Raw genomic sequence first — 23739 nt, 5'->3', positions numbered from 1 at the left:
TGTCCTCGGCTCTCTCACGCACGAACACATTTCTAAAACTGAAATATGCTCTCCTCTCAGCAACTGCTGGGAACAAGCAAGCTGTGTTTTATAACGCCGGTCCTCTTACGTCGGGCTATGTCACCGAGCTTTCTGTTAATTTAAATAAAACAGCAGGGATGCGGCGAGCTAGAAAGCGGACACTGGCGCTCTTGAGTCTGTCAGGGGACAAAAACACACAGAACTGCACATCGCTGGCAAAAAAAACATCTGCGACCAAGAAGCACCGGCCAGAACGATCGCGAAACACGCGTGGAGCTGCCACTGCTCGAGGGGGCGACTGAAGCTAACGACGGTTTCCACCAGCCGGGGTCGGCCCGGCCCAGCAGCGCGGGGGGGTGGCGGCGCGGCCCGCGCATCCCCCGCCGCCGGCGCCGCTCTCGCGAGATGTGGCGGCGGCCGGCGGGCTGACAGCGGGCTGCGGCGGGCGGGGCGGGGCGGCGCCGACCGGTTCGCGTCCGAGTCGCTGCCTGCGGCTAGCGGGGGTCGGGCAGAGCGGCCGGAGAAGGGCACCGCGGCACGTTTCCCTCCCGGCTCCGCCGCCCCCCCTGCCGAAGCCCCCCCCCCGGGTGGGCTCGCCCGGCGCGGCCGCTCCTCCTCGCGTGGCTCCGTCAGGGCCGTGGGCGGCGCCTCCGCGTAGCGGAGAGAGAGCGGGAGCGGCGCGGGGCGGGCGGTGGCGCGGGGCCGGCTCCCGCTGAGGGGAGTTGGCGGGGGGAGGCGGCGACCGCGCGGGCGGCATCATCACCTGGCGCTGCGGGGCGGGGCGGGGCTGAAAGCAGCGGAGCCGTCGCCGCGAGGGGCGTCCAGAGCCGCCGGGGCCGCCGCAGCAGCGCGCAGCGCTCGGTCCGCCGGGGGCGGGCATGGAGGGCAGGCAGCAGCGGCCGCCCGGCCTCGCCGCGCCGGGGTCCGCGGGCGGGGAGCGGGGCTGGGAAGAGGGGAAGGATGCGGCGGGCGGCGGCGCGCTGGGCGGACCGCCGGGTCCCACGCCGAGCCAGAGCCGCTTCCAGGTGGACCTGGTGGCCGAGGGCGCCGGGAGGGGCGGCGAGGAAGCCAAGGGCCGGTTCCGGGTGAACTTCGTGGACCCGTCGGACGGCGACGAGAGCCCCGGCGAGCCGGGGGCCGGCAGCTCGGAGGGCGGCAACGTCAGCTTCCAGAACGGCGGCGAAACGGTGCTGAGCGAGGGCAGCCTGCACTCCGGCGGGCACCACCACTACTGCTACGACACCCACACCAACACCTACTACCTGCGCACCTTCGGCCACAACACCATGGACGCCGTGCCCCGCATCGACCACTACCGCCAGACGGCCGCCGGCCTGGGCGAGAAGCTCCTCCGGCCCAGCCTGGCCGAGCTGCACGACGAACTGGACAAGGTGAGCGGCAGCCGCCTCAGCCCGCCCCGCACCGCCGTACCCCGGCGGCTGGGCTTCGGTTCGGGGGTTTTGTTGCGCCGGGGTTTTTTTTTTCGTGACGCGGTGGGGTTTTGTTTCCCCCGGGTGCTTTGGGGAGATGGTCCCCGCCGTGAGGGGCCCCGCACCGCCTTCTGGGGCGATGCTGGAGGCCGCACCGGCACCGCCGAGGCGCCTGCTCAGTCCGTCTGCGCTGGTCGGTGGGGTTTCCTTCCCAATTACGGTCTTGCGCATGGCGTTAGATACGCTATAAATACATTACATGGTCTATGTGCAAACACTAATTTTTTTGTATGCTTCCCCCAGCCCCGTTTTTGACTCCTGGTCCATGATGGGATGACCGGGTCGTTAGATACTCTGTTCTGTAAGCAGACCATTAGTTGAATTTCTGATCTTGGCAGGTAGGTTCTCGGTGCGTTTTAGACTGCAGCAGTCAAGAAAGCTCTTTATGACACCATTAAGACATTTCAGTGCAGAATTTAACCTACTGTGGACCTACAGTTTCTAAAAGTGTAATGTCTTCATAGTTCATTGCAAAGCGTGGTAAGCAATTTTCTGGGTAGATTGTGGCATAGAGTAGCTGCAAGTGGTCTAATTACAGGATCATGCTCAGAACACTTACATTGTGAGCATTAACTCGAATTATTTGTTTCTCAAATGTCATGAATTTGTTATGCAGTGTGGATAAAATCTTCACAGATACCTTTTTTTTTTAAGTGATGCCCTGTCTGTTGTGCCCTTCCCCCCCCCAATAGGATGGGGGATGGAATATGCAATTTCAGTTACATTTGATATTATACTTCAATATTAATTTTATAAACTGTCATGGTGTAAACTTCTGAAGTTAGTTGAAGTTCTAAGTAGTAACTCAGCTGTTCTGTCACAGGACGTTTCATTTCTAAAGCAATTAGTGTGTTAGCAAGCATTTAGGCTTATATGAAGAAGGGAAGCAATTGTTTTTGCTCTGGACTTAGCACAGCAGTTTGTGAGATGAAGTTGAGAATACGAAAGCTTTTAGTAAGGATGTGTCATGCATACTAATAGCATCAGATACATATGTTTTTCCCAATCTCTGGAATATCAAATGTATCATATCTGTAATTATGTGCTTGATTTTTGGCCACAGAATGCTGATAAATTTTAAATCATGATGGTGCCATACTTTCATATGAAAGACGTTCACAAAGCTATTGTGTTTTTTTTCACTGTGTTTCAGGGGGCTTATTGTCTCCATTTCCAAAGTGACTTCAGTTCCTGCTGACTTAACAGTGATAGTCTCTAGTGTTGAATAATACTATGCATTAAAGAAGATATTTCTCTGACTCTAAAGAACTTGAAAAATGATGCTCGCTCTTTAGCTGTGCCTTTTGTACTAACTGAACTTGTACAGCGTATATGTCAAAGACTTATCATGGTAGCTGGTACAAACCATTACATAAAATTTGCACTGTGTGAAGATCTGTTCTTAAGCCACTGCTGCTTGACCCAGTGCATCAAGGTTGGCAGTTATTTTGTGTTAAGACCAACCGAAAAATGTGTTCAGTAGCAGTGTGGTGATTTGAACTGAATTGCTTTGAATGTAGCCATTTCATCTTGCAGCTTAAGTTTGTGCTATTCTTTTTTTCTTTTAAAAGGTAAATAAATGTTGTGAAGCAGTGTTACAGTAACATTGATGCTAGTGCCAATTATAGAAAAGATTTTTTTTCCCTTAGTTTTGTTTACAAGCTTCATATGTCTAACTCTTCTACTCATTCTGTTCTCACAGAAAAGCACAGTTGGAGGAAGATGCACAGCACATACACGTACAGAAGGGGTACCTTTTGACAAGGGTTTGTCTTCCTGTCTTGGTAGGATAGGTGTCTAACCACCTCCAGCTTCATGTGGTCATTCCATCGGTGGCTCTCTTAGTAGAAAAGAAAGGGATTGTTCTTGAAACTGTGTAGAAACACACCTGCATGATGCTGCAGTACTCAAGTGGATGAATTGCATGCTGCTGATCTTGGTCTATCATTTTGAATTTGGAGTGTGGGATCTTGTCTTCATATATCCCTGGCTGCAGATAGCCAGGGTGATCAATGTGTTGCTCACCCAATTGGTGTGTGTTATCTTACTCTGCTGTAGAGAGACGACAGAGGGAATTTGGTGGTGCTGTTGCAGTTGCTAATCTCATAGATATGGTGATGCTTTGCAGGAGCGTTAGTCTCCAGAGATGTAGAGTTGAGAGGATGGTTATTAACAAAAGAGTGTAGGAGGGAAATGGCATACCATGATATCTACGCCTTTGTTGCAGTTGCAGCAGTGTCCCCTGCCTTCTTGAGGGGATCTGCCTTCAGACGGTAGGAAGATTAAAAGTGTCCTAACTCTCTTCTTTATTTTTCTTTTTCTGTCTTACAGTTTAGGATTATGTTTGTCTAGGTCAGCTACATCTGTAAGTAAAGCTATAGGCTGTAGAAGACATTCCATCTGCCTTTACGTCTTCCTCAGTGTAAAAATTACCATGCTGTAGTGCCGTAGTCCTTGTTGTTCTGAGAGGTGAATACTTTTAAAGTATTCAGAATTGGACTGTGTCTTAGTAATCCACTACTATGCACTAATTTGTAATTTTTCTGTATAGCATTGCCTGAGTTGGGGAGCTTTTTTTTTTTTTTTTTCTTGAAGAATAAGCTTCACAGTACGTGAGTGATTCTGATTCGGTACGTCTTTTGTGTAGTCATGTACAGCTGTGGTTAAGCAGATGTCATGCGAACCAAGCCCTCTGCTGGTAGTTCTGCTCTGCTGTTTGTTAAATGCTCGCTGGGAGTACTGGTTGGTTCCCTAGACAGGCTGGAAGGTAGCAATCTGAGGAAGATCTTTACACCATCTCTATCCCCCAGCCCAAATTAAAAAACAAAACAAAAACATCCAAAGACCTTTAACAACACAGCTGTGCTTTTCTTCCTCTCACATGGAAATCCATGCACCTGTCATCTGAATTTGGAGACAAAAGTAAGAAAGGAGACATTACTGATAGTCTTGATGCAGAATTGAGGGGGTTTTGCTTTTGTGTTTACTCTAGCTGGATGAACAGAATTTCTTTGTCTTTCTGGCTCTGATTTGTATTTTCTTGAATGTTGCAGTTTTTGAGTTATCACTTAAGAGGAAAATGTTTAACAAGCACAGTGATAAGCATGCACCCCTAATATATATTATTTACTTATGACATGTACTACTGCACTAAAATTGTGTATGGTGCAAAATAAAAATTAAAGCATGAGATAAAGTTGAAATAAACAGTTTCAGAAATCTTTTTGTACTTTATTAATGTGACAAAAATTATTTTATTCCCGTGTTCCCAATGGACTGTCTTGTGCACCCCTTGGAGACCACTGCAATGCACTGTGAACTGCTGGAGTGCTCAAGTCAGAAAAAAAGGCATTGTAATTTGCCAGAAGAGTTGATCTAGGGAAGGAAGGAAGGAGGGAGTGCCTGTTCAGAGGAGCTTATGCTTTGTTTTGTTTTTTATATTTATCTTAGCTGACATATTGTTAGTATCAATCACTAGTTCAAGACCAAAACCTGAAAGCATAGCAATAACTTCTCTCTAGCTACGCAGCTTTTCTTTCAGCATATGCAGTTTCAGAACTGGTTAAAGAGGAAGGTGCTGCAGAATTAATCTTCATCTTCAGATTAACTTTTTTGGTTTCAGTACTGCATTTGATTAGACCTCAAATGATTTTCATTCTTGAAGAACATTCTTGCAGAGGAGTCGGTTGGCAAGATCAGTATCTTGGAGTAATTCAAACCAGTATACTACATCTTCTGTTGCGTCCTTCAGATTTTTTTCCAAAAGCCCCACGTAGCATTCATACATAAGCAATCACAAACCCATTTTCTCTTCCTTTTTGATATAGGTAATAGCAGTCTCAATGTGGTGGCTTGTTCACTACTAAGAATTTTTTTAAAATTGTTGACTTAGAGTAGTTTGCCTTTCAGTATTTCGGAAGCTGTCCAGTTCTCGCAGCTTGAGCGCATGGAACTTTTGATTTATTTCTATGCCTCAGCATGCTGATTAAGCCCGAAACTTACTTAGTTTTTGTACATAGAAATAAAGAAGATGCATTATCTGCGCCTAATAAACTCCAGACTTAAGGATGCAGTGATTAAAACAACAAAAGTGAAAAAATTCATAAAATTCCGTAAACAAGCTTATCTTTTGCATCTTCATTTTGCTAGCTAGCTTCACTTCTTCAAATGAAGTGCTCCTACTTCAGATTATTCTTTTCTTTTTTTTTTTTTTAAATCAAAGGAAATAGCGACATCTGTTTCAGCTGTAAAGAAACTGATGCTGGGGCAGTGCCTCAACTTACCTGAGGGCTTACATGTTTACATGGTACAGACATGCCTAAGAGATATTCTGAGTAATACTGCTCTTGAGCTCTAAGCGGTCTGGCAGCTTTGGCTTGAATGTAGTGCTGTGCCAATACAAGTAAATACTGTGCTGCATGAATGTACCAGGTCTGCTCAGTGCTGGCTTGGGGGCTGTTCCTGTGGCTTTATGCACCACTTCGTGGCATGACGTTAAAAATTCAGGCGGTACTTAATTGATTTTTAAGATTATTTGAATAGGCTGTTTAGTCTATTGTAATATAGTGGGTTAAATGTAATTTTTCTTAAACTTACTACACTTAGAACTAGACTTCTAATTAAAACAGTAAGTTTTATTGAAGTTACTGCTGTTTAGTGTGGTGTACTTGCTCTCCCACCTCTTGAATGGAAAATGCATCATTGTGTTTTGCAGAAGTGGATTAAAACTGAAAGGTTTTAAAAGCAAGAATGCTTTAAAGTAACCTTTTTGGGGGGTGGAATATAGAAGAAGGCTTGGGAATTTGCTGTGTTGAAAACAAATTCTTGAGCAAGAGTGAAACAGATTCATTTTCCTACTTATTTACAGAACATTGAATTTCTTGGACTATACTTGGATATACAAAACTGCTATGCAAGAGGCTGGCTAAGAGGATTTAATTCAACTCATGCAATCAAATGCTGCATCTGCTTTGTTCTAGGGAACAACAAAATTATATGAAACACTTAAAAGATCTCTAACCATTAGAGGTGTACCAGGGTTATGTTTTTTCAGGTAATCAACTGAAAACTACCTGTGTTCAGAGCCTGGATCTGTTTTCATTAGAACTGTGATTTCTCTTTTCATACCGATGGATAGCAAAAGAAAAACGATGGTCAGTGCACAGTGATGAAGTAGCGCATTGGTAATCATTGACAGTACAATGGTTCTTCTGGAAAGATCAACTAGTTGGTGCAGTAGGGAAACTAGTAGTTTGATTCTGCAGGGGGCAGGAAAGGAGTCATCCATCAAAGCCAAAACTGATGTGTATTTTTGAGGAGTGAAGTAGATCACGTATTTCTTCCTCTTAGGCTGATGGATTGGTTGCCCCTACACTTGTGTTGTGCAGGAAGTCATGCCTCCTTTTCTGTGACTAGATGTTAATAGTGCAATTTCCTGTTAACTAGAAGTGGAGAGACTGGCAAAGGAAGCTTGTGGTTTTGTGGTGGTGGTTTTTGTTTGTTTGTTTGTTTTTGTAGTGGTGTCAGACCGTGTTGAGTATTCCTTGACAGAAAGGCCTGACTTTGCATACAGTATTTCTGGGAGTGCAGAATGTGAGCAGTGTGGGTCTGCCATGGGGCAGTCACACTGCAGAGCTGCTGAACAGAGGTCTTCTCTCATTTTTCTCTTAATTCTCCAAATCAGCTTGCCCAGAGTATTCGTATCATGCTGTACTTAGAGGGGTGCATGAATCAAGACGTGAACGTGTAGAGACTTTTCTTTATCTTGATGCTTTTGCAAAATGCTCTTGTTCTTTGTGTTTGATACAGAGGAAAAAAAATACTTACTGCATTTCAGATAGGATACTGCCCTTGCATATCTGCAGATGTCAACAAAACTTTGCTACCATGTCATGTGTAAAAACTGCTTGAAAGGATTGCATCTGGTCACACCATACTGGCTGTAGGCTTTCAAATCTCTGACTTTGCATGACTGTCTGGACTTAAGTGCTTACCTCTACAATTTTTTCTTCTGTAAGTGTATCTAGTCCTTGTCTGTTAGGAATGCAAAGATTTGAATCTGAACTTCCTATTCTGATATCAGTGACAACTGGATCAAATGGCATTGACACTATCACCCTTTCCAGAGGCACTGATTGGTAATCTGCCTTGAGAGAGACTTTATTTCAATGTGGTGCTTAGGAAAGCATTGAAATTTTTTGCTTGTAAAGCATTGAAAACTCAAAATTCGTGGTCATGCAGTAGAGAAAGCAGATAGAGGATGGGATGAGACCACACTTGGAATATTATGCAATGCTCTAATGCCTGGATTACTTAAGTGACGTGACAGGTTAGTGGCTGTGGAATACTGCTATGAAAATCAAGTTCATCAGGATCACTCAACGATCAGGTTGTGTCTGTTTTCACCAATTAAGAGGACTCTCAAGTATGGGCAGTTTTGCTGTTGCTTCATTGCTCAGTTGATTCCAGACCTTTTCCTTCAAGCGCAAAGTCTACCAGACTACAATTTGTATCCATCCCGTGTTAGGAGCGGAGGATCGTAATCACCTCCTTAAAGAGAAAAGTCTGTAGCCTTTGTGTGGTTAGTAAGCTTAGAGATCAGTCAAAAAAATTGTATGTAGGTAAGACTTTATGTAGTAGTGAGCTTTATAAACAAGGCTCCTATCTATCCTTTGTAAGGATATGTGTATATAGATAGGAAATATGCCACCTTGCAAGGATAATGATTTACTCCTAAGCTGAAATTAATTGCCTGAGTAAGTTTCTTGATTAACAGTCTTGCTAGCCTGGTTAATACACCATACTACTTGTGAGACCTGGGAGGAAGAATAGATGATTCTCTATCCCTTTAAAAGAATTAAAGTAAAAATGGCTTTTAAAACCAGAATATATCTATGTATACATGCACACACACAAGAAAAAGTGTTGCTTAATGTTTCTCCGTTAAAGCAGTATTGAGTTGCAAGACACTGAAATAGAAGCTGATGGCAGAGATGTAGCTGGCTAGTTCTTCAGCTGTTAATTGTAACTATAAATTTCTTCTGTTTAAAATTGTTCTGCTGTAATCAAAGTACAACAGACTTTTAATTTCAGCTTAAGATAACGCTAACATTCTGTGTTTGATGCAATCTCTTTTAAAATCTCTGGAAGTAAACGTGTAATTGTAGAGAACATAATATAGCCAAAGCACTTAAGTTTTGGTCTCTTGGCTGCAAACCTGAAAAGGATTTCCTTTGATTGAGGTGAGTAACCAATGGTTGAGGCTGTTCATGTTTGATTCCAAGGAATCCTGAGTTTTAAGAACAGATCATGTTATATTTGGGTAATTTATCTCCTGTTGCTGTAGGTAACACCTGGGTGCCATTTAATGGGTTAGTAGGCTTTTTTTAGGTTATAACTGTAAAGGTACTAGAACCACAGTATAGTAGCAACATTTTACATATGCTTTAAACAAGGAGTGGGAATTAGAAGTTCCGTTAGCAAATTTGCTAGAATTTATTCGTGATTTAAAACCAAGCAGTGAAGTACCTAATAAGACTGCTGACTCTTCTGAACTGCCACCAACAGCTAGTCATTGCACAATGGCTAGCAATGTTCTCTGAAAGTGTGTGTTTTGAATTTATTTTTTAAAGAAAATGCTAAGAAAGTGTTTAGGCAGACTGAGATGTGTTGAACATGTCTTCTACCGTGTTTTCTTTTGTATGTGCTATCTGACGGGTTTTTCCCACTGGTAGCAATACTGATCACTCAAGCTTCCCATCTATCTCCTGAAAAACCTGAACACCTGAATGTGTTTTGCTAACTTGACAAACCTGTTTCTAACTAACGAATTATCAGGAATTTGTAAACCGTTCTGGGTGTCTGTGGAAGCTACTTGCTAGGAGTAGCAATCTTTAAGTGAAAGGTAACTGTTCTCTTGGATTACTACTCTGTTTGAAGTACCAGATGATCAGACATTACATCTGTTGGTAAAATGTAAATTAGTGAAGTAATTAAGGTGTGGAAAGTGGTAACCTACTGTCAGTTTTAGAATTTGCACTTTCACTGCTCTTTCATTGGAATGAGGGCTGTTATGAACCATTAATTGAGAGGTGGGCACACTAGTTCTTTATTTCCATACGAACTCATGGTAACCTTGTCTGCATCCCTATCACAGCAGAGGTCTAGTGGGGAAGAACTAGAACTGCATGCAGCATTTAAAGTTGAGGTGTACTAAAGATTTAATTTTTTCTTGATTTACTCACTATGGAATTATTTTTCTGGTTTTACAGTCTTTTCTGTGTAACAAGGTGATAGTTTTCTGAAAGTATTTAGGGCAGGCCAGAAAAAGAGTTCTTTGAAGGGAAGTGAGAGATGTACACAGCATCTGTTTTTTTCCCTTCTTACTTTACTTTCATTGGGGTTGAGTTTCAGTTTTGTTAGTTTCCGGTTCCCAGGTCTAACAAGATTCTTCTGCGTTATTTGATAGGTCTGAATGGGAAATTGCCTTTTTTAGTCAGGTTTGGGTATTGATATTTACTGTATAGTTCTGGGGTTTTAATGGTAGGGAGGCTTAGGTAAATTAATTTGGGCATAAATGAAAGCAGTGAGGATATCCAACAAAGCTTTAGGGTTAGCACTTCTGAAATAGATCAGTATGGAGAAGAAAATAGCTGTTTGTCAACAACAGTACTGCTAGTATTACTGATTTACAAAATAGACTGTCTGTGCCAGTACTGGTTGTTAAGACAGTGTTATGTAGAGTAAGATACTGTAGAAGTAATTACCTACAGTACTATCTCCCTATTAGATCTGTTCATTTCCCTTAGAAGAAACACTTAACTGGCAGAGATGTTTTTCAAACCTAGTATTAAAAACTCGCTATATTTGTTTTTGGTCTACAGTGCAAAGTTAACAATGGTATCTTAACCGTTTTGAACAGTGATTGGTTGAAAAAATGGTGACAAGCAATAGTCGGTGTCACCAGATCGAGTCAAGGACTGGTGAGAACTTATTTTTCCTCTTGCATATTTAAGTACTGAAATACCTTGTGTTGTCACTCAGGCAATCAAATTTGAGACTCTTCTTGATAAAGTGTTAATCCCAGGACCCTCTTATGTCCCTGGACAACAGGATGCTGGGAGCCGTTCCGTAGAAACTTAGACAGGAAACTCAGTGCTCTTTGTTTCTTTCACCACTAGCTAGACAAAAGCATTAAAACATAAAAACAGCTAATCAAAGACCCTTAGGCACAAACTGGGAATTTTATGACTGCAGATGTTAGCATGCTGCAAAAGCAGTGTTTAAAGAACAGTTGTGTTTGATATGGTTTAGTGTCCTACAGTCAGCATGTAGTAGCTGGCTTGTTCTTTGGTAGTACAGTATCACACTTAAATATATTTATACCAGTACAATTTTTTTGCAAAAGTTGTCACTGTTGCATCAGAGGTAAACACCTACACCAGCAGGATTATTCTGTGCAGTTATTCTATGCATACAATACCTCTAGCACGTTTTAAACGTTTTATTGAGATCATTAGAAATGGTACAGGTGAGGTGGAAAGAAGAATCTGGAAGTTTATTCCAGAAGGCAAAGTGGAAGGCTTGCTCACCCAAGAAAAGGTTTGTAGTCTTTAAAAATCGTGAGAAGTGTTAGCATCTTCTGGGACAAAATGTTTAGAGGTTCTGCTGCTGTTTGATAACTTTCTTTGTGTTTGAATTAGAAAAGCAAAACCAAAACTTTTCTTCCATGTATGTTTTGAGCTTTGTTAACTCTGAATATCTTCTGTACTGTAAAGTTTTGGACTTGAGTAGCTGTAGTCTTAACTGTGTGCAGCTATAAGGTTGGGCTATTTAGGAGTATGATCTCTACAAGTAATGATTCTTCCACTGTTGAGACAGCTGATGTGCTGCATCTGGATCAGTACAATTTACTGATTGCTTCCTTCCATAAAAAAGAATTTCTTAAAAATGGCGACGCTTATAAAGTTAACCTTTTGGAGGTGGAGACAAGAAATTGTTATGGTAAGGTGTAGTAAACAGCTTGGCAGTAATGCTGGAAGCTGCAGTGAAGGAGTGCAGAAGATGTGTGCAAGTCTCTTGCAACTTGTGAAGAAAGGTTCCACTGTCCATGATGATTGCTGCAAACATCTCTAACCCAAAGCTCCTAGCAGGTAAAAGCATGATCCCGTTGTTGAGGCTTCGGCTGTAGCTGGTGAGGACAGAGCCCCATTGGTGTACAGAACTGTTCTGTCGGTACCTCTGTTGGTAAAAGATGGTTTTTGGGCAGCTTCCCTTGTTTCCTGTCCTCAGTGAGCATATTAAATGTTGAGAGCACCATGCTCAGTATCAGAATATCTTAAGTAAAAGCAGTTTTAAATGTAAGCAGCTGTTCTCTTGATTAAATGTGGTGGAAAGCCATTTTTTATGTTTACTTGAAAAAATTGGAGCTTGAAAAGACGAGGCTCTTGATTTTCTTTAGCATTTTGATATTAGGATTTGCTATTTAAACCAGCTTCAGTACTGTATTCTACTAGGACAAGAAAAAGCTACTGTTGTGAAGCCTTGCTAAGGAATATGTGTGAGGAGAAGCCCATACTGTATGGCATTGCTAAACCCCTAACTGTTCAAACATGAGAGGTGGAAAAAGAGCTCTAATGTCAGGTGCTTCTTTGGCCTTGTCTCTGCACAAGAGTAATTTCAAGAAGAAGGATTAGCTAAAGGAGTTCATTACTGCTTGGGACATGGCAGATCGGGCACACTGCAAAGAAAGTGGTCTGCCTGAAGGAGTAGCATGTAGTCTTAGATACAAACTTGCTGATTGTCCTGTTCTTTACATGGGGCTTCCATGTTGTAGTACTTGAAAAGAAGCAAGAGTTGGTGTGTGTTCTGGTCCTGCCTCGTATAGTTCAACATAGCCTAAGTATGTTGCCTTTAAGATGAGATCTAGATAAGTTTACCACAGATAAGTGTGCTGCATGACATACACCACTGTCAAGAACTCTCAGTACAACTAAATAGCAATTTTTACCAATGAGAAACTTTTCTGTGCGCCAGTGTATTTCAAGCTGTGTGTGAAAAATCTCAGATCTCTTCTGGCTAACAAGTCTTTTCTCATTACTAATCCACTTCTAATAAATGTGGAGGCTATTCACAATTGGCACAAATAACTTACTGTTATGATGTAGTACTGGAAACAAAATAGTAGATTATCTATACTTTTCAGTGCACTGTGATACAGCATTGGAAGTTTCTGTATAGGAACAGAATTTAAGTGTTTCTTGGCTAAATTCCTGTCAGTGTATGATAGAATTGTCAATGTGTAAATATATCTTATTTTTCCATAAGCAGTTCAAGTGAACACCATAACTCTTGAGTGTTCTTTGGGCTGATGAGATAAAAGACACTGTTTTGATTAAAAAGATGTATTAATAAGCATTTCTGGTCTGAAATGCTAAAAACTTCTATTTTCTTTCCCCTGTTGTTACACCCCCTCCAAATCCACAGTGTGTTAGTGTTTTTTACTGTTTGTGAAGATCTTGTCGTACATGTATGGCTGTTCTAAAATAGTGCTAGTGTGTTCATTTCCATTCAGTATGTGACTTGAGTAGAAGCGTTGTTTCCCCATGAGCACAAGCATGAATAATACTATGCCTGCTTTATTTACAGCTGAGACCACAGTGGTGGTTTCTTAATCTCGCATTGAAGAGCTGAACTTGGAGCCTTGTGGAGTGGAATTCTTTTGTGCCCACACTCTCAGGCACCCACTAGCACTGATAACCAGCAATAACCTTCCAGTTATTACATTTTGCGTGTGCTTCAAAATATTTTCCTAAGAAATATTGCATAGTGTGGAGAGACAAGGCATGCAGAACAAAACTTTTTTTGTGTTCATAGTGTGCATATCTTGAAGCTGATCTGGTAACTGATAACTGCAAATACCGGTTGCGAGCCATTATCTCCTTCCCAGAATACAACAGGCTGAGCTATGGGCTTGTTTAGGCACTGTAGTAAACTGCGTAGCTATCGCATGATGGTTGAGGTTGGAAGTGACCTCTGGAGGTCATCTTGTCAGTGTGTGCAGGTTCTACCAATACCTGGCTAGCCATGGTCGTATGCTGAAGTATATAATTGTCTCTTAAACTAGATACTAGAATATTCTCCACCTTCTCTTAAAACCTAAAAGTGGAGTAAACGAATGCTTCTAGTTTGTTAAAAAAAAATGTTGTGACTCAGTATTACAGCATGAATTACTTTAGTCACGCATAATGTTTAAGTATTTTAAGACATGAAGATAGAAATTTCTTGTAGCCCTTCCTTGATCCTTCCTGAACAGTCTTTTCAATGAACAATTTTATTGTTTTTCATTGGCGTATGATGTGCCTTTTTGTAATACTGGAAGATGTTATCAAATTTTGGCAGTTTTCTTGGCCAAAACATAAAAACTGCTTAGATAATAAATGTGACTGTTGTTCTTACCACCCTAAATGGATCACGCGCCACTTCTTGCTTGCTTTGGTTTGAGTGCCTGAATACAAATAATCACCAAATCAATAGATTCATTGGTCAGAGGCTGTGCAAATCTCCCAAGAAGTTACAGCCATTTGTTCTTTTCTATCAAGAGGAGCTGCAGTTCATCAAACCAGATAATTTCTCTTTTTTAATCCCTTCTGGAGACCGGAAAACCTGCTATTTAAGAAAGCTATCTGTTAAAGGTAATGATCTGCAAACTGATAATGGTTCTGCCTACTGGTGGAAAGCTTATGCCATACAGGATTTCCAGATGTGTTGCAGGTGCACCTGTTTTTATGAGAATTTCATAATACAAAGTTAGTGGGAGAAGCACTGACATGAATCTGTGCTAATGACCCTTGAATAAGATTGACATAATCTGGTTTTTCTTTTTTTCATCTGTTTGTATGTTTACTACTGATTGTAAGGGAATATGTATGACACAATTCATAAGTTACCGTTCTATAAATATTTCCTCTGGACTCTCTGCTGACAGCATATTTGGTATTAATGCATCAAGAGAAGGAGGAGTTTAATCAAGTATCTCACATTAAACTTTCTTACTGTGTCCCTTCATCACGGACCATACTTCTTGAAAGCATAATTTTGCTATTACGCTATTTTGTGTATTATTTAGCGAATGGGATTTTTGCCTTTTACCTCATTGGGAGTGAACCTCTAATTGCTTAAATGTTTTGTAAGCCCTCTGGGATGCAGGCTGCTTCACAAATACTGCTTGAGCTAGTCTGCTGAATAGTATTCTCTGAATGGTATTCAGGGTCTTTTTAGTATATTCATTCTTTATACTTGTTGCCTTGGATAACTAACATACTTTGGTTAGAGTGCTTCCTGCAGATTTCTTACAGCAAGCATAGGAAATATTTGAGTTTAAATGTTTAGGTGTTTGCCTGGCTTGGCAAAACAAAGCTGCCTCTTGCAAGCATGCAATAAGTATACATATATTTTTAATATATATCGAACAGTTAAGATTTCTACATTATAAGGCTGAGAGCTGAATTGTAAAGAAAAGCTACAAGTTGGTCTTTGTCCATGGGACTGATGTTTTCTGCATCTCTCATCCTTCCCTTTTAGAGAGGGACAGTGTGTGGGAAGAGACTTCACTTCCTTCCTTCTCCTTGAAATGCCACTCTCCTACCCTCCTTTCTAGCAGCATCGCCTTACAGTGAACAGTAGAATAGTTTGCAGGGAAGTGAATAATTTATTTCCTGAAAAATTCATCAAACAACAGCTAAGTCGAAACTACAGGAAATGCTATAGCTGAGAGTAGTAACTTATGGCAGAACAGTGTACGCTTTCAGATTAAGAAAGAAAACTTCCTGTGCTGTAGAGGTCACTGCATTTGAAATCTTGTAGCTTTTCTCTGAAAGACCAGACATTTGTTTCTTAGGGCTGTCAAACAGATTCTTCAAAATATTTATTACTGTGACTGCTAACAATTTGCTCTAACTGAAGCAGAATACCGAAGTCATCTGTGTAAGTTTGGTTTATATTCTTTGAAGACTGTGAATATGCCTCATACAAGGATCATAAGGGAAAAGCATAAAACTTCTGCTGTGTCATTGTTTAACTTTTCTGTTTGCACAAGTAGACACATTTTTTTACAATGTGAGTATCAAATACCTCTCTACTCTGTTAATCACATAGAAGATAAACTTTTTTTTTTCCCCAAGGAACCATTTGAAGATGGGTATGCAAATGGTGAAGAAGGCACACCAGCTGGGGATGCAGCTGCCACTTATGCACCTGATAGCAAAGGGGTGGTCAAGTTTGGCTGGATAAAAGGTGTATTGGTAAGTTTGATGCATTGTACTTCAGTTTCTTACAGGTATGATCTTTCTAATAACCTTCTGTTTTGAGAGGGATTGTGATAGTCCTGTATAAAGGAAAGATTATGGGTATGAGATGTGGAAAAATGTCCTAGTTTTAGGAAGGGTTGCTCTTGTTATGAATTATAAGGAAGTAAGTACTTCAGGATTTAAGGGATCATGGTTTCTTAGCTCAGGTTTTATAGTTTTGAAATTGCATAATTTCAAAGAGGAAAGAGATTATGTAAATATACAGAAACTACATATAGATTGTAAGGGACAAAGACAAATGCAGATGGAGAGAATAGACAATGTGTGTTCACTTTGGATCTATGAAGTTTTGGACTAAAGTGTTAGAAAACTTAATTTTTATTTTTCAGAGAAGTAATCAATACTGTGTTGGGGAGAGTACCTACCTGTATATGGCAAAAGTTGACCTGGATTAAGTATTTAAATTTTGTTGAACCTGTTACAAGAAGTCGTGTTCTCCTAAGTTGTGAAAGTCTTAACACTAAATACAACATAGTTGTCATGGAAAAAAATGAGTCTGTCCCAATTTGGAGTAGTGAAAAATTAAGGATGACATGGGGAAATTTTATTATAAGTACATATTAACGTATTTTTATTACTTTGGCAAAGAGAAACAGTTACTAATACATACTCTCCAAAGCTGTAAGAATTTATTGTGTTGCCTGCAAATGAAATAATTGGATAAAACATGTTGAACTTGAGCATTCAGAATACCTAACTTCAGCTCAGCAAGCTTCACTGTGTATTAGCAGCTTCCTTTCAAGTCTTGAACTAGCCACACTCTCTACCTTGGGAGAAGGACCGTGCCTGTGGTAGCCATGAAAAGGGTATTACAGACTTCTATTGACGTACCCCAACGAAGGACAGAGTTGTTAATTTTAAAGCAGGTGTGAAGCTGACTTTGAAATTCTCGGAACCCAGATCCTGTATTGGACTGTTTTTCTAAGCAGCAATTCCAAGTATTAAAGAGTTACGAGATAAATGTTGCTGACAGTTTTGTTTCGAAGTCTGCTTAAAAGTTTCAAGGAGGATGAACTCCTTTTCAGTGATTTGAATGGTGCCGTTAGTGTTTCCTAGTAGGCATGAACTCCCTGGGTGAGTATTTCCAGCTTGGGTAATTTACATTTTGCAAAAGACTTTTTAAATCTCTGAAAACTTTCTGATATCATACACTTTAGGTAGGAGAGAGATCTGACCTGCTGTTAGCTTTCTGTCTAAATGCTGTACAGTGCAAACTCTGTTGAGAACTAAGAGTTTAAAATACAGGGGTAAAAAAATGAAAACCACCACTCCCTGCCCCTATGCAGCTATATTATAAGATACAAAAGTTCTAGGACTGGGACATTGTGGAATTTCTTTGTATTTTAAAAAATAATACATTATTTCGTAGGATATTGTTTTAGTGCATTTTTGGGGGAGATTTGTGGGAGATCTCTAACTGGGGTTGCAGATCTCACAATCATTGTAGACCTCACAATCTCATTTTTAGTCATGTATCCAGTAGTATAAATTTTGGTTCCTAAGGGTTGGAGTCTAAGTTATTTATTTTTATTGTTTGGTCAAGACAAGCTGCAAGTGTCAGATATTGAAGTACCATAACTATCCAAGTTCAAGGTAGTAAATTCTAAATCATATTTAGGTTTCCTTTTATTTTTTTCAGTCGAATCTTAATTTGTCCAATTAAAAAATCTATTCTTGTGAAATAATTTGAAAAGTGGTGAGAAAAGACTGCAAGATAATTTTGACAACATTAAAAACTGAAATGAAGAATTACTGGAAATGACTGCAGATATAAGACCTAACCTATGTAAAATTTCTGTTCTATCTTAGGTACGATGTATGTTAAATATTTGGGGTGTGATGCTCTTCATCAGACTATCATGGATTGTAGGACAAGCTGGGATAGGTACGTGTACTAATGCTAGGATTTAATTTATATGACTTTTAAATGTGATCGAAAAGAGGTGTTGATCCTGAGCTTGCACTTCAAACAGGGGTAGAAAATGACCTTAGTATTACCAGTTTTTAAGGTAATTTACCATTACAAAAATGTTAAGCAGTATGAAGTTACTTAGACATTTTCATTTAGCTGTAAGGTATGTAATTTAAAATTGACATTTGTAAGTCTTCAGTGAACTGTAGAGATAAGCTTTTGATCTGATTATTAAAATGCATGTAGACTGTGTAGTATATGAACAATTTTCGTGAAAGGCTTAGCTTAGTATTGGACTGCAGAAAATCTCTCCTCTGCAAAAGACATGTTTCCTTGAAGCTTTAGGATACAGCTTTTACCCTTCTGATTAAAGAGAACATTTATCCAATTTTGTTTGTATCCTGGAAGCTTCTCTGTACAAAAGGGGAGTGAAGAAGCCTTTTGCTTGAATGTGTGGGACCACACACAGTAAATCTGTGTTGTGTTTGCAAGACTAATTCTGTAAAACAAGTTAAGCTGAAGATTTGTCCCCTTTAATACTGGACTTAACACCTTTCTCCCCCTGTCTTTCCAAAAGGTCTGTCTGTCTTGGTTATTGGAATGGCCACTGTTGTGACAACTATTACAGGACTATCTACTTCAGCAATAGCCACAAATGGGTTTGTAAGAGGAGGTAAACGTACTTTCATAAAGAAGCGTACACCTTAAGGATGGAACCTCTAATTTATTTTCCTTCTTTTTTTAGCGTCAGGGAAAAAATAGTATGGATGGAAAGTAAGGGTTGGTTCTCTGAGGAGCAGAGTCTTCTCTATGTTCTGTATTTGACTAAGCAGTCATGTAGTTAATGAAGTCAGTAATCAGCCTACAGATTTGACTTGACTAGTGGCTTGCTTTTCCACTGTGGAAGAAACATTATCTATTCTTAATTTTTGGAATACAAACATTTTTAGAGAGACATAGCCAGGAATGAATAGGGTCTTAATATTCTCCTGCATCTGCACTGGTTGGTTAAGAGTGTGCATGTGTGCTTGTATGTGTTCATGTCCTGAAATAAAAATTACTAATGAAAAAATGCATCCTATAAGAGGATAAGGTAACTCTATATGAGAGCATGCTAAAGCACATATTCTTGTTCCGTCATGATTTTTCAATACACAAAAGAAATTCTCCAAACTTTTGATTATCTCCAGATTTCCTGAGGGTGATGGTTTTTGTTCTCTTTCTTGGTTTGTGTGCTATTGTCAGCAATTCTACAGAATAGTTTTGTGTTTGATGCCTTTGACATGCTCAAACTGCTTCATGATATTACAAGACTGCTACTAGTAGAAAATGTGGTGGAATTAAAATAGAAGCTCATAAAATTCTCTTGATTAAAGTGCAGAGAAAAACCTCACTGTCACATCCCATTGGGTCTTCTTACTTTGTGTCAGCTATGAATCTTAGCATTATGTCAAGCTTAGTTTCTAAATGCACTTTCTTTTTAAAATTGCGTTATACGTATAGATTTTTCCTATTCTTATGAGAGCCATATTTTTTTTTTTTGGAACTATTACTTGCAAAGTAATAGTTCATTAGGAAATTTGAAGTGCTGAATGGGAAGAACTGTAGAATAAAATCACAGTTGTTCTTATGAAAATCTTATATTACAGCGATATTTTTCTTACGTTAACATTCTTGCAAAATATGTCAAAGCTGGGTACCTACATAGGTTTTGCACAGGAACTGTAAGGCAGTGAAATTAAGGATTTCCTGTTGCGGATTTTTAATGTGCACTCAATTACTTCAGACTGGAGCTGGAAGATTTTGTTACTGCTAGAAAGCTTAGCCTTAAACTGGAGGAATGTGCCTTTGGTAGATTTTGAAAATTTTCCTCTTCTTTAATGCTGTAGATACTCAGTTTTCTGTTTGTTTCGTATTGTGATTGAGATGTCGTATTGGTCAAGTTCAAAACACAAAGAATAGGTTCTGAAAAATAGAGTGGCCATGTGACTGTTTTGAGAGTCGCATTCGAGGGCAGAAAATTCCCGTAACAACAGAGCCTTAAGAGACACGTCATGGAGGTTTGGAACTTCGGTGGATTTATTACAGTCTACTTGGCCAGTTTCTTGAGCTATAGGTAATGAAAATGTGTAATAGTAGAACTATGCACAAATGCTTAGAGTAGTTTGAAATAAAAGCCCATTAATCCTGCTGCTTGTGTTTTACAGTTTGTTTTTAACCATAGAACTAGTTACATAGCTGAATACTATGGTGTGGTGCAAAAGTCAGGTGATTGTTTCCAGCTCGTGTCTTTTCATTAAAACTTGAAATGTGTGTCTGAAACTTCAGCATGCGTGTCCCTAAAATACTGAGTTTTGGGTTATGTTCTCATACATCAGGGAAGATGCAAGAATAAATAGCGTCTTGTTCATGTACACTTTAAATTGCTGATGACTGTCTATTCTTAGGCTTTTTCACGTAGTGGGGTTTTTTGTCTTTTCTTTTTTTCTTTCAGGAGGAGCATATTACTTAATTTCCAGAAGTCTGGGGCCAGAGTTTGGTGGTGCCATAGGTCTGATTTTTGCATTTGCCAATGCTGTTGCAGTAGCAATGTATGTTGTTGGCTTTGGAGAGACAGTTGTGGAGCTACTTAAGGTATATGGATGTTAGTGATTATATTGCTTACACAGTCCTTTATGCAACTTTGAGCTGTCATTTAATCGTAGAATCATAGAATGGTTTGGGTTGGAAGGGATCTTTAAAGGCCATCTAGCCCAATCTCCCTGCGATGTGCAGGGACATTGTTAGCTAGGTCAGGTTGCTTCAGAGCCCCGTCCAACCTGGCCTTCAATGCTTCAAGGAATGGGGCCTCCACTACCTCTCTGGGCAACCTGTGCCCGTGTTTCGCTACCCTCATTGTAAAAAATTTCTTCCTTATGTCTAGTCTACATCTACCCTCCTTTAGTTTAGAACCATTACCCCTTGTCCTGTCTCTACAAGCCCTATTAGAAAGCCTGTCGCCATCTTTCTTACAAGCCTCCTTTAAGTATTGAAAGGCTGCTATAAGGTGTTTGTGGAGCCTTCTCTTCTCCGGGCTGAACGACCCAAACTATCTCTGTCTTTGTTCATGGAGAGGTGTTCCACACTCTGATCATTTGTGTGGCCCTCCTCTGGGCTCCAGAGCTGGACACAGGACTCCATGTGAGGTCTCACCAGAGGAGAGTAGAGGGGCAGAATCACCTCCTTCAACCTGCTGGCCACCCTTCTCTTGATGCAGCCCAGGATACGGTTGGCCTTCTGGGCTGCGAGCACATGTTGTTGGCTCATGTCCAGCTTTTCATCCATCAGTACCCCCCAAGTCCTTCTCTGCAGGACTGCTCTCAATCCCTTCATCCCCCAGGCTGTATTGACACTGGGGGTTGCCCTGACCAGTGCAAAGACATGGAATGAGATACAAGGTGATTGCTGATACATAGGTAAAATACTACTGTAATTCAGTAACTTTTTGCTAAAAAGCAAATTATCATTGGTGTCAAGTGGAAACTTCCCACACTGCGTATCTCCCTGAAAAAAAGATGTATAATTTGTGGTAAAGTCCAAGCTCGCTGTTGAGGAGAAGGGTGGCGCTACAGATACGCGACACAGAACCATAAGTTGTTAATGTTGAGATTATTATTAGTGAACTGTTTCTTAAAAATGGCTATCACTTACATTAAGCTTGTTTTCAAAGGAGTTCTGTTGATTAAAAACAGTTCCTGAAGTTAAACACAACCAGGTATTATTTGTCAGTTGGAGGACAGGAAGTTCTCTCTGGGGATGGGCTATGATTAGGAATGATCGTTTCTGTTTAGAATATTCAGTGATTTAAAACAAGGCAAAAGCCAAATTACTTGTGTACATACAGGGAATTTAAAATGAATAAATTTGTGGTATAGAGGTTAACTATAGTCAATAAAATGCTGTTCTGCAGTAGGGAAGATAAGTACTTGTTAAAGTATATGACTATTTTTTTGTTTGTTTTGTTAGGAAAATGGAACATTGATGGTTGATGAAATGAATGATATCAGAATCATAGGGGCTATAACAGTGGTTATATTGCTGGGTATTTCTGTTGCTGGAATGGAATGGGAAGCAAAAGTAAGGAACTACCTTTTCTTTTATTCTCTGCTTCATAATTTTGATACCATTTTCTACCTCAGCTGTTTAATTTATTTTTAATAGATTTAGTGCACTCAGTATTGCATGCCTGGTATGTTAGAATTAAGTCAGTGGGCAGTTTTTATGTAATAGCTCTTTGTTTAGCACTAGCATGTGAAGGTCTGGACAGCATTTCAGACCTTGGACCACTTTGCTCCACTGGAAGTTTAAGCGTTAATGAGAACCCAAAAACCAGCATAATATACTGCTACTGGTGCTGTCAAGTAGGTCAACAGTATTACCCTCTTCTGGGCAACTACAGCAGAACAAGAAAAGGCAAGTGCATTAGCATGATAATTTTCCCTCCCTGGGAACTTCAGATGAGCTCTGTAGTTGGGAAATACTAGTCTGGAGCTGAAGCCAATCTGAAGTTGTGCAGTTTTTGCTAACTCAAAACCGGTGTTCTTACCTTCCCTTCTGCTCTCTTCAGGTTTTGTTTTCACTTGGAAACATCCAGACAGTGTGATACAGTCACTAGGTCCAGCATTGGGGAGGGTTGTGAACATTGGTGAAGATGAACGTGTAGTAGGGGGAACCTACTTTTTTCATGTTGTTGTGGCTGCACGGTCTTCATTCAGCTCTGACTGTGGGAACTTAGTACAGAGGTTGCCTTATTAGCTTTCTGCTCTGCATTACTAGGCAGTGTAGCTTGCTCACTGTTTCCTGCACCTGATCCTGCACAGGCTTTTTCTGAATATCAGTCCATAGTGTACTCAAAATTAATTAAGATGACCCTCACTTGGTCTCCCTTTGCATTTGATACTTGGTTCACAATAGCTCCTATTTTCTGCAGTGAGAGGCAACTAAAGGAGCTTCTTCGTGTAAGTGTTACGACAGTTTTTTTATGCTCCTGCATCAGGATGATGATGATACTCGTAATGGAAAGGAGAGGGTTTTTTCTTACTGCTTCCAGCCCTAGAAATACAGAAGGTAGAAAAAGGAAGTGAAGATCAAGTACATTACTTGGATCTATCACAGGGAGAAAAGAATCTACAGAAATTGACTTTGGCACGTACTTCTAAAGTGAACAGCACGCTTCTGTAACAATTGGTTACCTTTGTCAGGTAGTCCTTCACTGCCTGTAACTTCAATTTGAAATGGTGTCTTTATGCACCCAACTTTGAACAATACTGTCCTCCTTAATCTCAACTGTTTAGTTTTTCCTTGGAATGAACTAGTTGTTACTGACACTGTGGCCACTGTCTCTTAAAGTCACAAGAAATATCTTGCTTTTGGTCTGTAGCGTGAGCAATTATATAACAATAACTTGCATTGAAATACCAGTGTTGTTTAATGTTTGTAGATAAAACTTGAAGTGTGGTATCACTGGAGTTTCATCCTTGTTAGGAAATAGGTAACTTTCAAAAATCCTGTGCTCAATGCAAAAATCAAGGCCTGTTGGCTTGGTTTATGGATTATGGAAGAAGGCAGGTTGGAGCGATGGTAAGCAACTGAACCTGTCAGACAATCACTTCATGTGGGTTAACATACAGCTTAGCAAAACATGAATACTTCTGTCAATTCAAGCAGCTATGATGTTCTCCTGTGCCCTTCCTAAGACTTACGGAATGCCTTAGAAAATGGGAAGAGGGAAATCTGTAATAATGCCTTTGAAGCAGACGTAAAAGCTAAGAGAGGTTGGGAAGCCTGCTTAAAAAAATGACTTTTCAGAGTTTGTGATCTCTCACCACTCAGCTCCTTCTGTTCAAGTCATAGAAGCCCGTTCTTTGTCTGAGACTTCTGAATAAAAGGACAATATTCAGAAAATGCTCTT

The 23739-nt window shown here is 40.5% G+C and overlaps 1 protein-coding gene across 1 annotated transcript in view; it reads left to right on the top strand.

Annotated features, from left to right (window-relative positions):
- Nucleotides 1–899: 899 nt before the first annotated feature.
- SLC12A2 (solute carrier family 12 member 2) overlaps nt 900–23739 on the top strand; it is a 57546-nt gene continuing 34706 nt past the window's right edge. The window contains exons 1-6 of the mRNA XM_075410563.1: nt 900–1412; nt 15692–15811; nt 17687–17762; nt 18367–18462; nt 20284–20423; nt 21795–21905. Of these exons, the coding sequence (XP_075266678.1) occupies nt 900–1412; nt 15692–15811; nt 17687–17762; nt 18367–18462; nt 20284–20423; nt 21795–21905 (1056 nt within the window). The remainder of the gene's footprint in view (nt 1413–15691; nt 15812–17686; nt 17763–18366; nt 18463–20283; nt 20424–21794; nt 21906–23739) is intronic.

The sequence above is a fragment of the Opisthocomus hoazin genome, chromosome Z (genome assembly GCF_030867145.1).
Source record: "Opisthocomus hoazin isolate bOpiHoa1 chromosome Z, bOpiHoa1.hap1, whole genome shotgun sequence".
Lineage (NCBI taxonomy): Eukaryota > Metazoa > Chordata > Aves > Opisthocomiformes > Opisthocomidae > Opisthocomus > Opisthocomus hoazin.
Note: the sequence above shows the minus strand (reverse complement) of the source record. Positions and strands in the feature narration are given on the sequence as shown.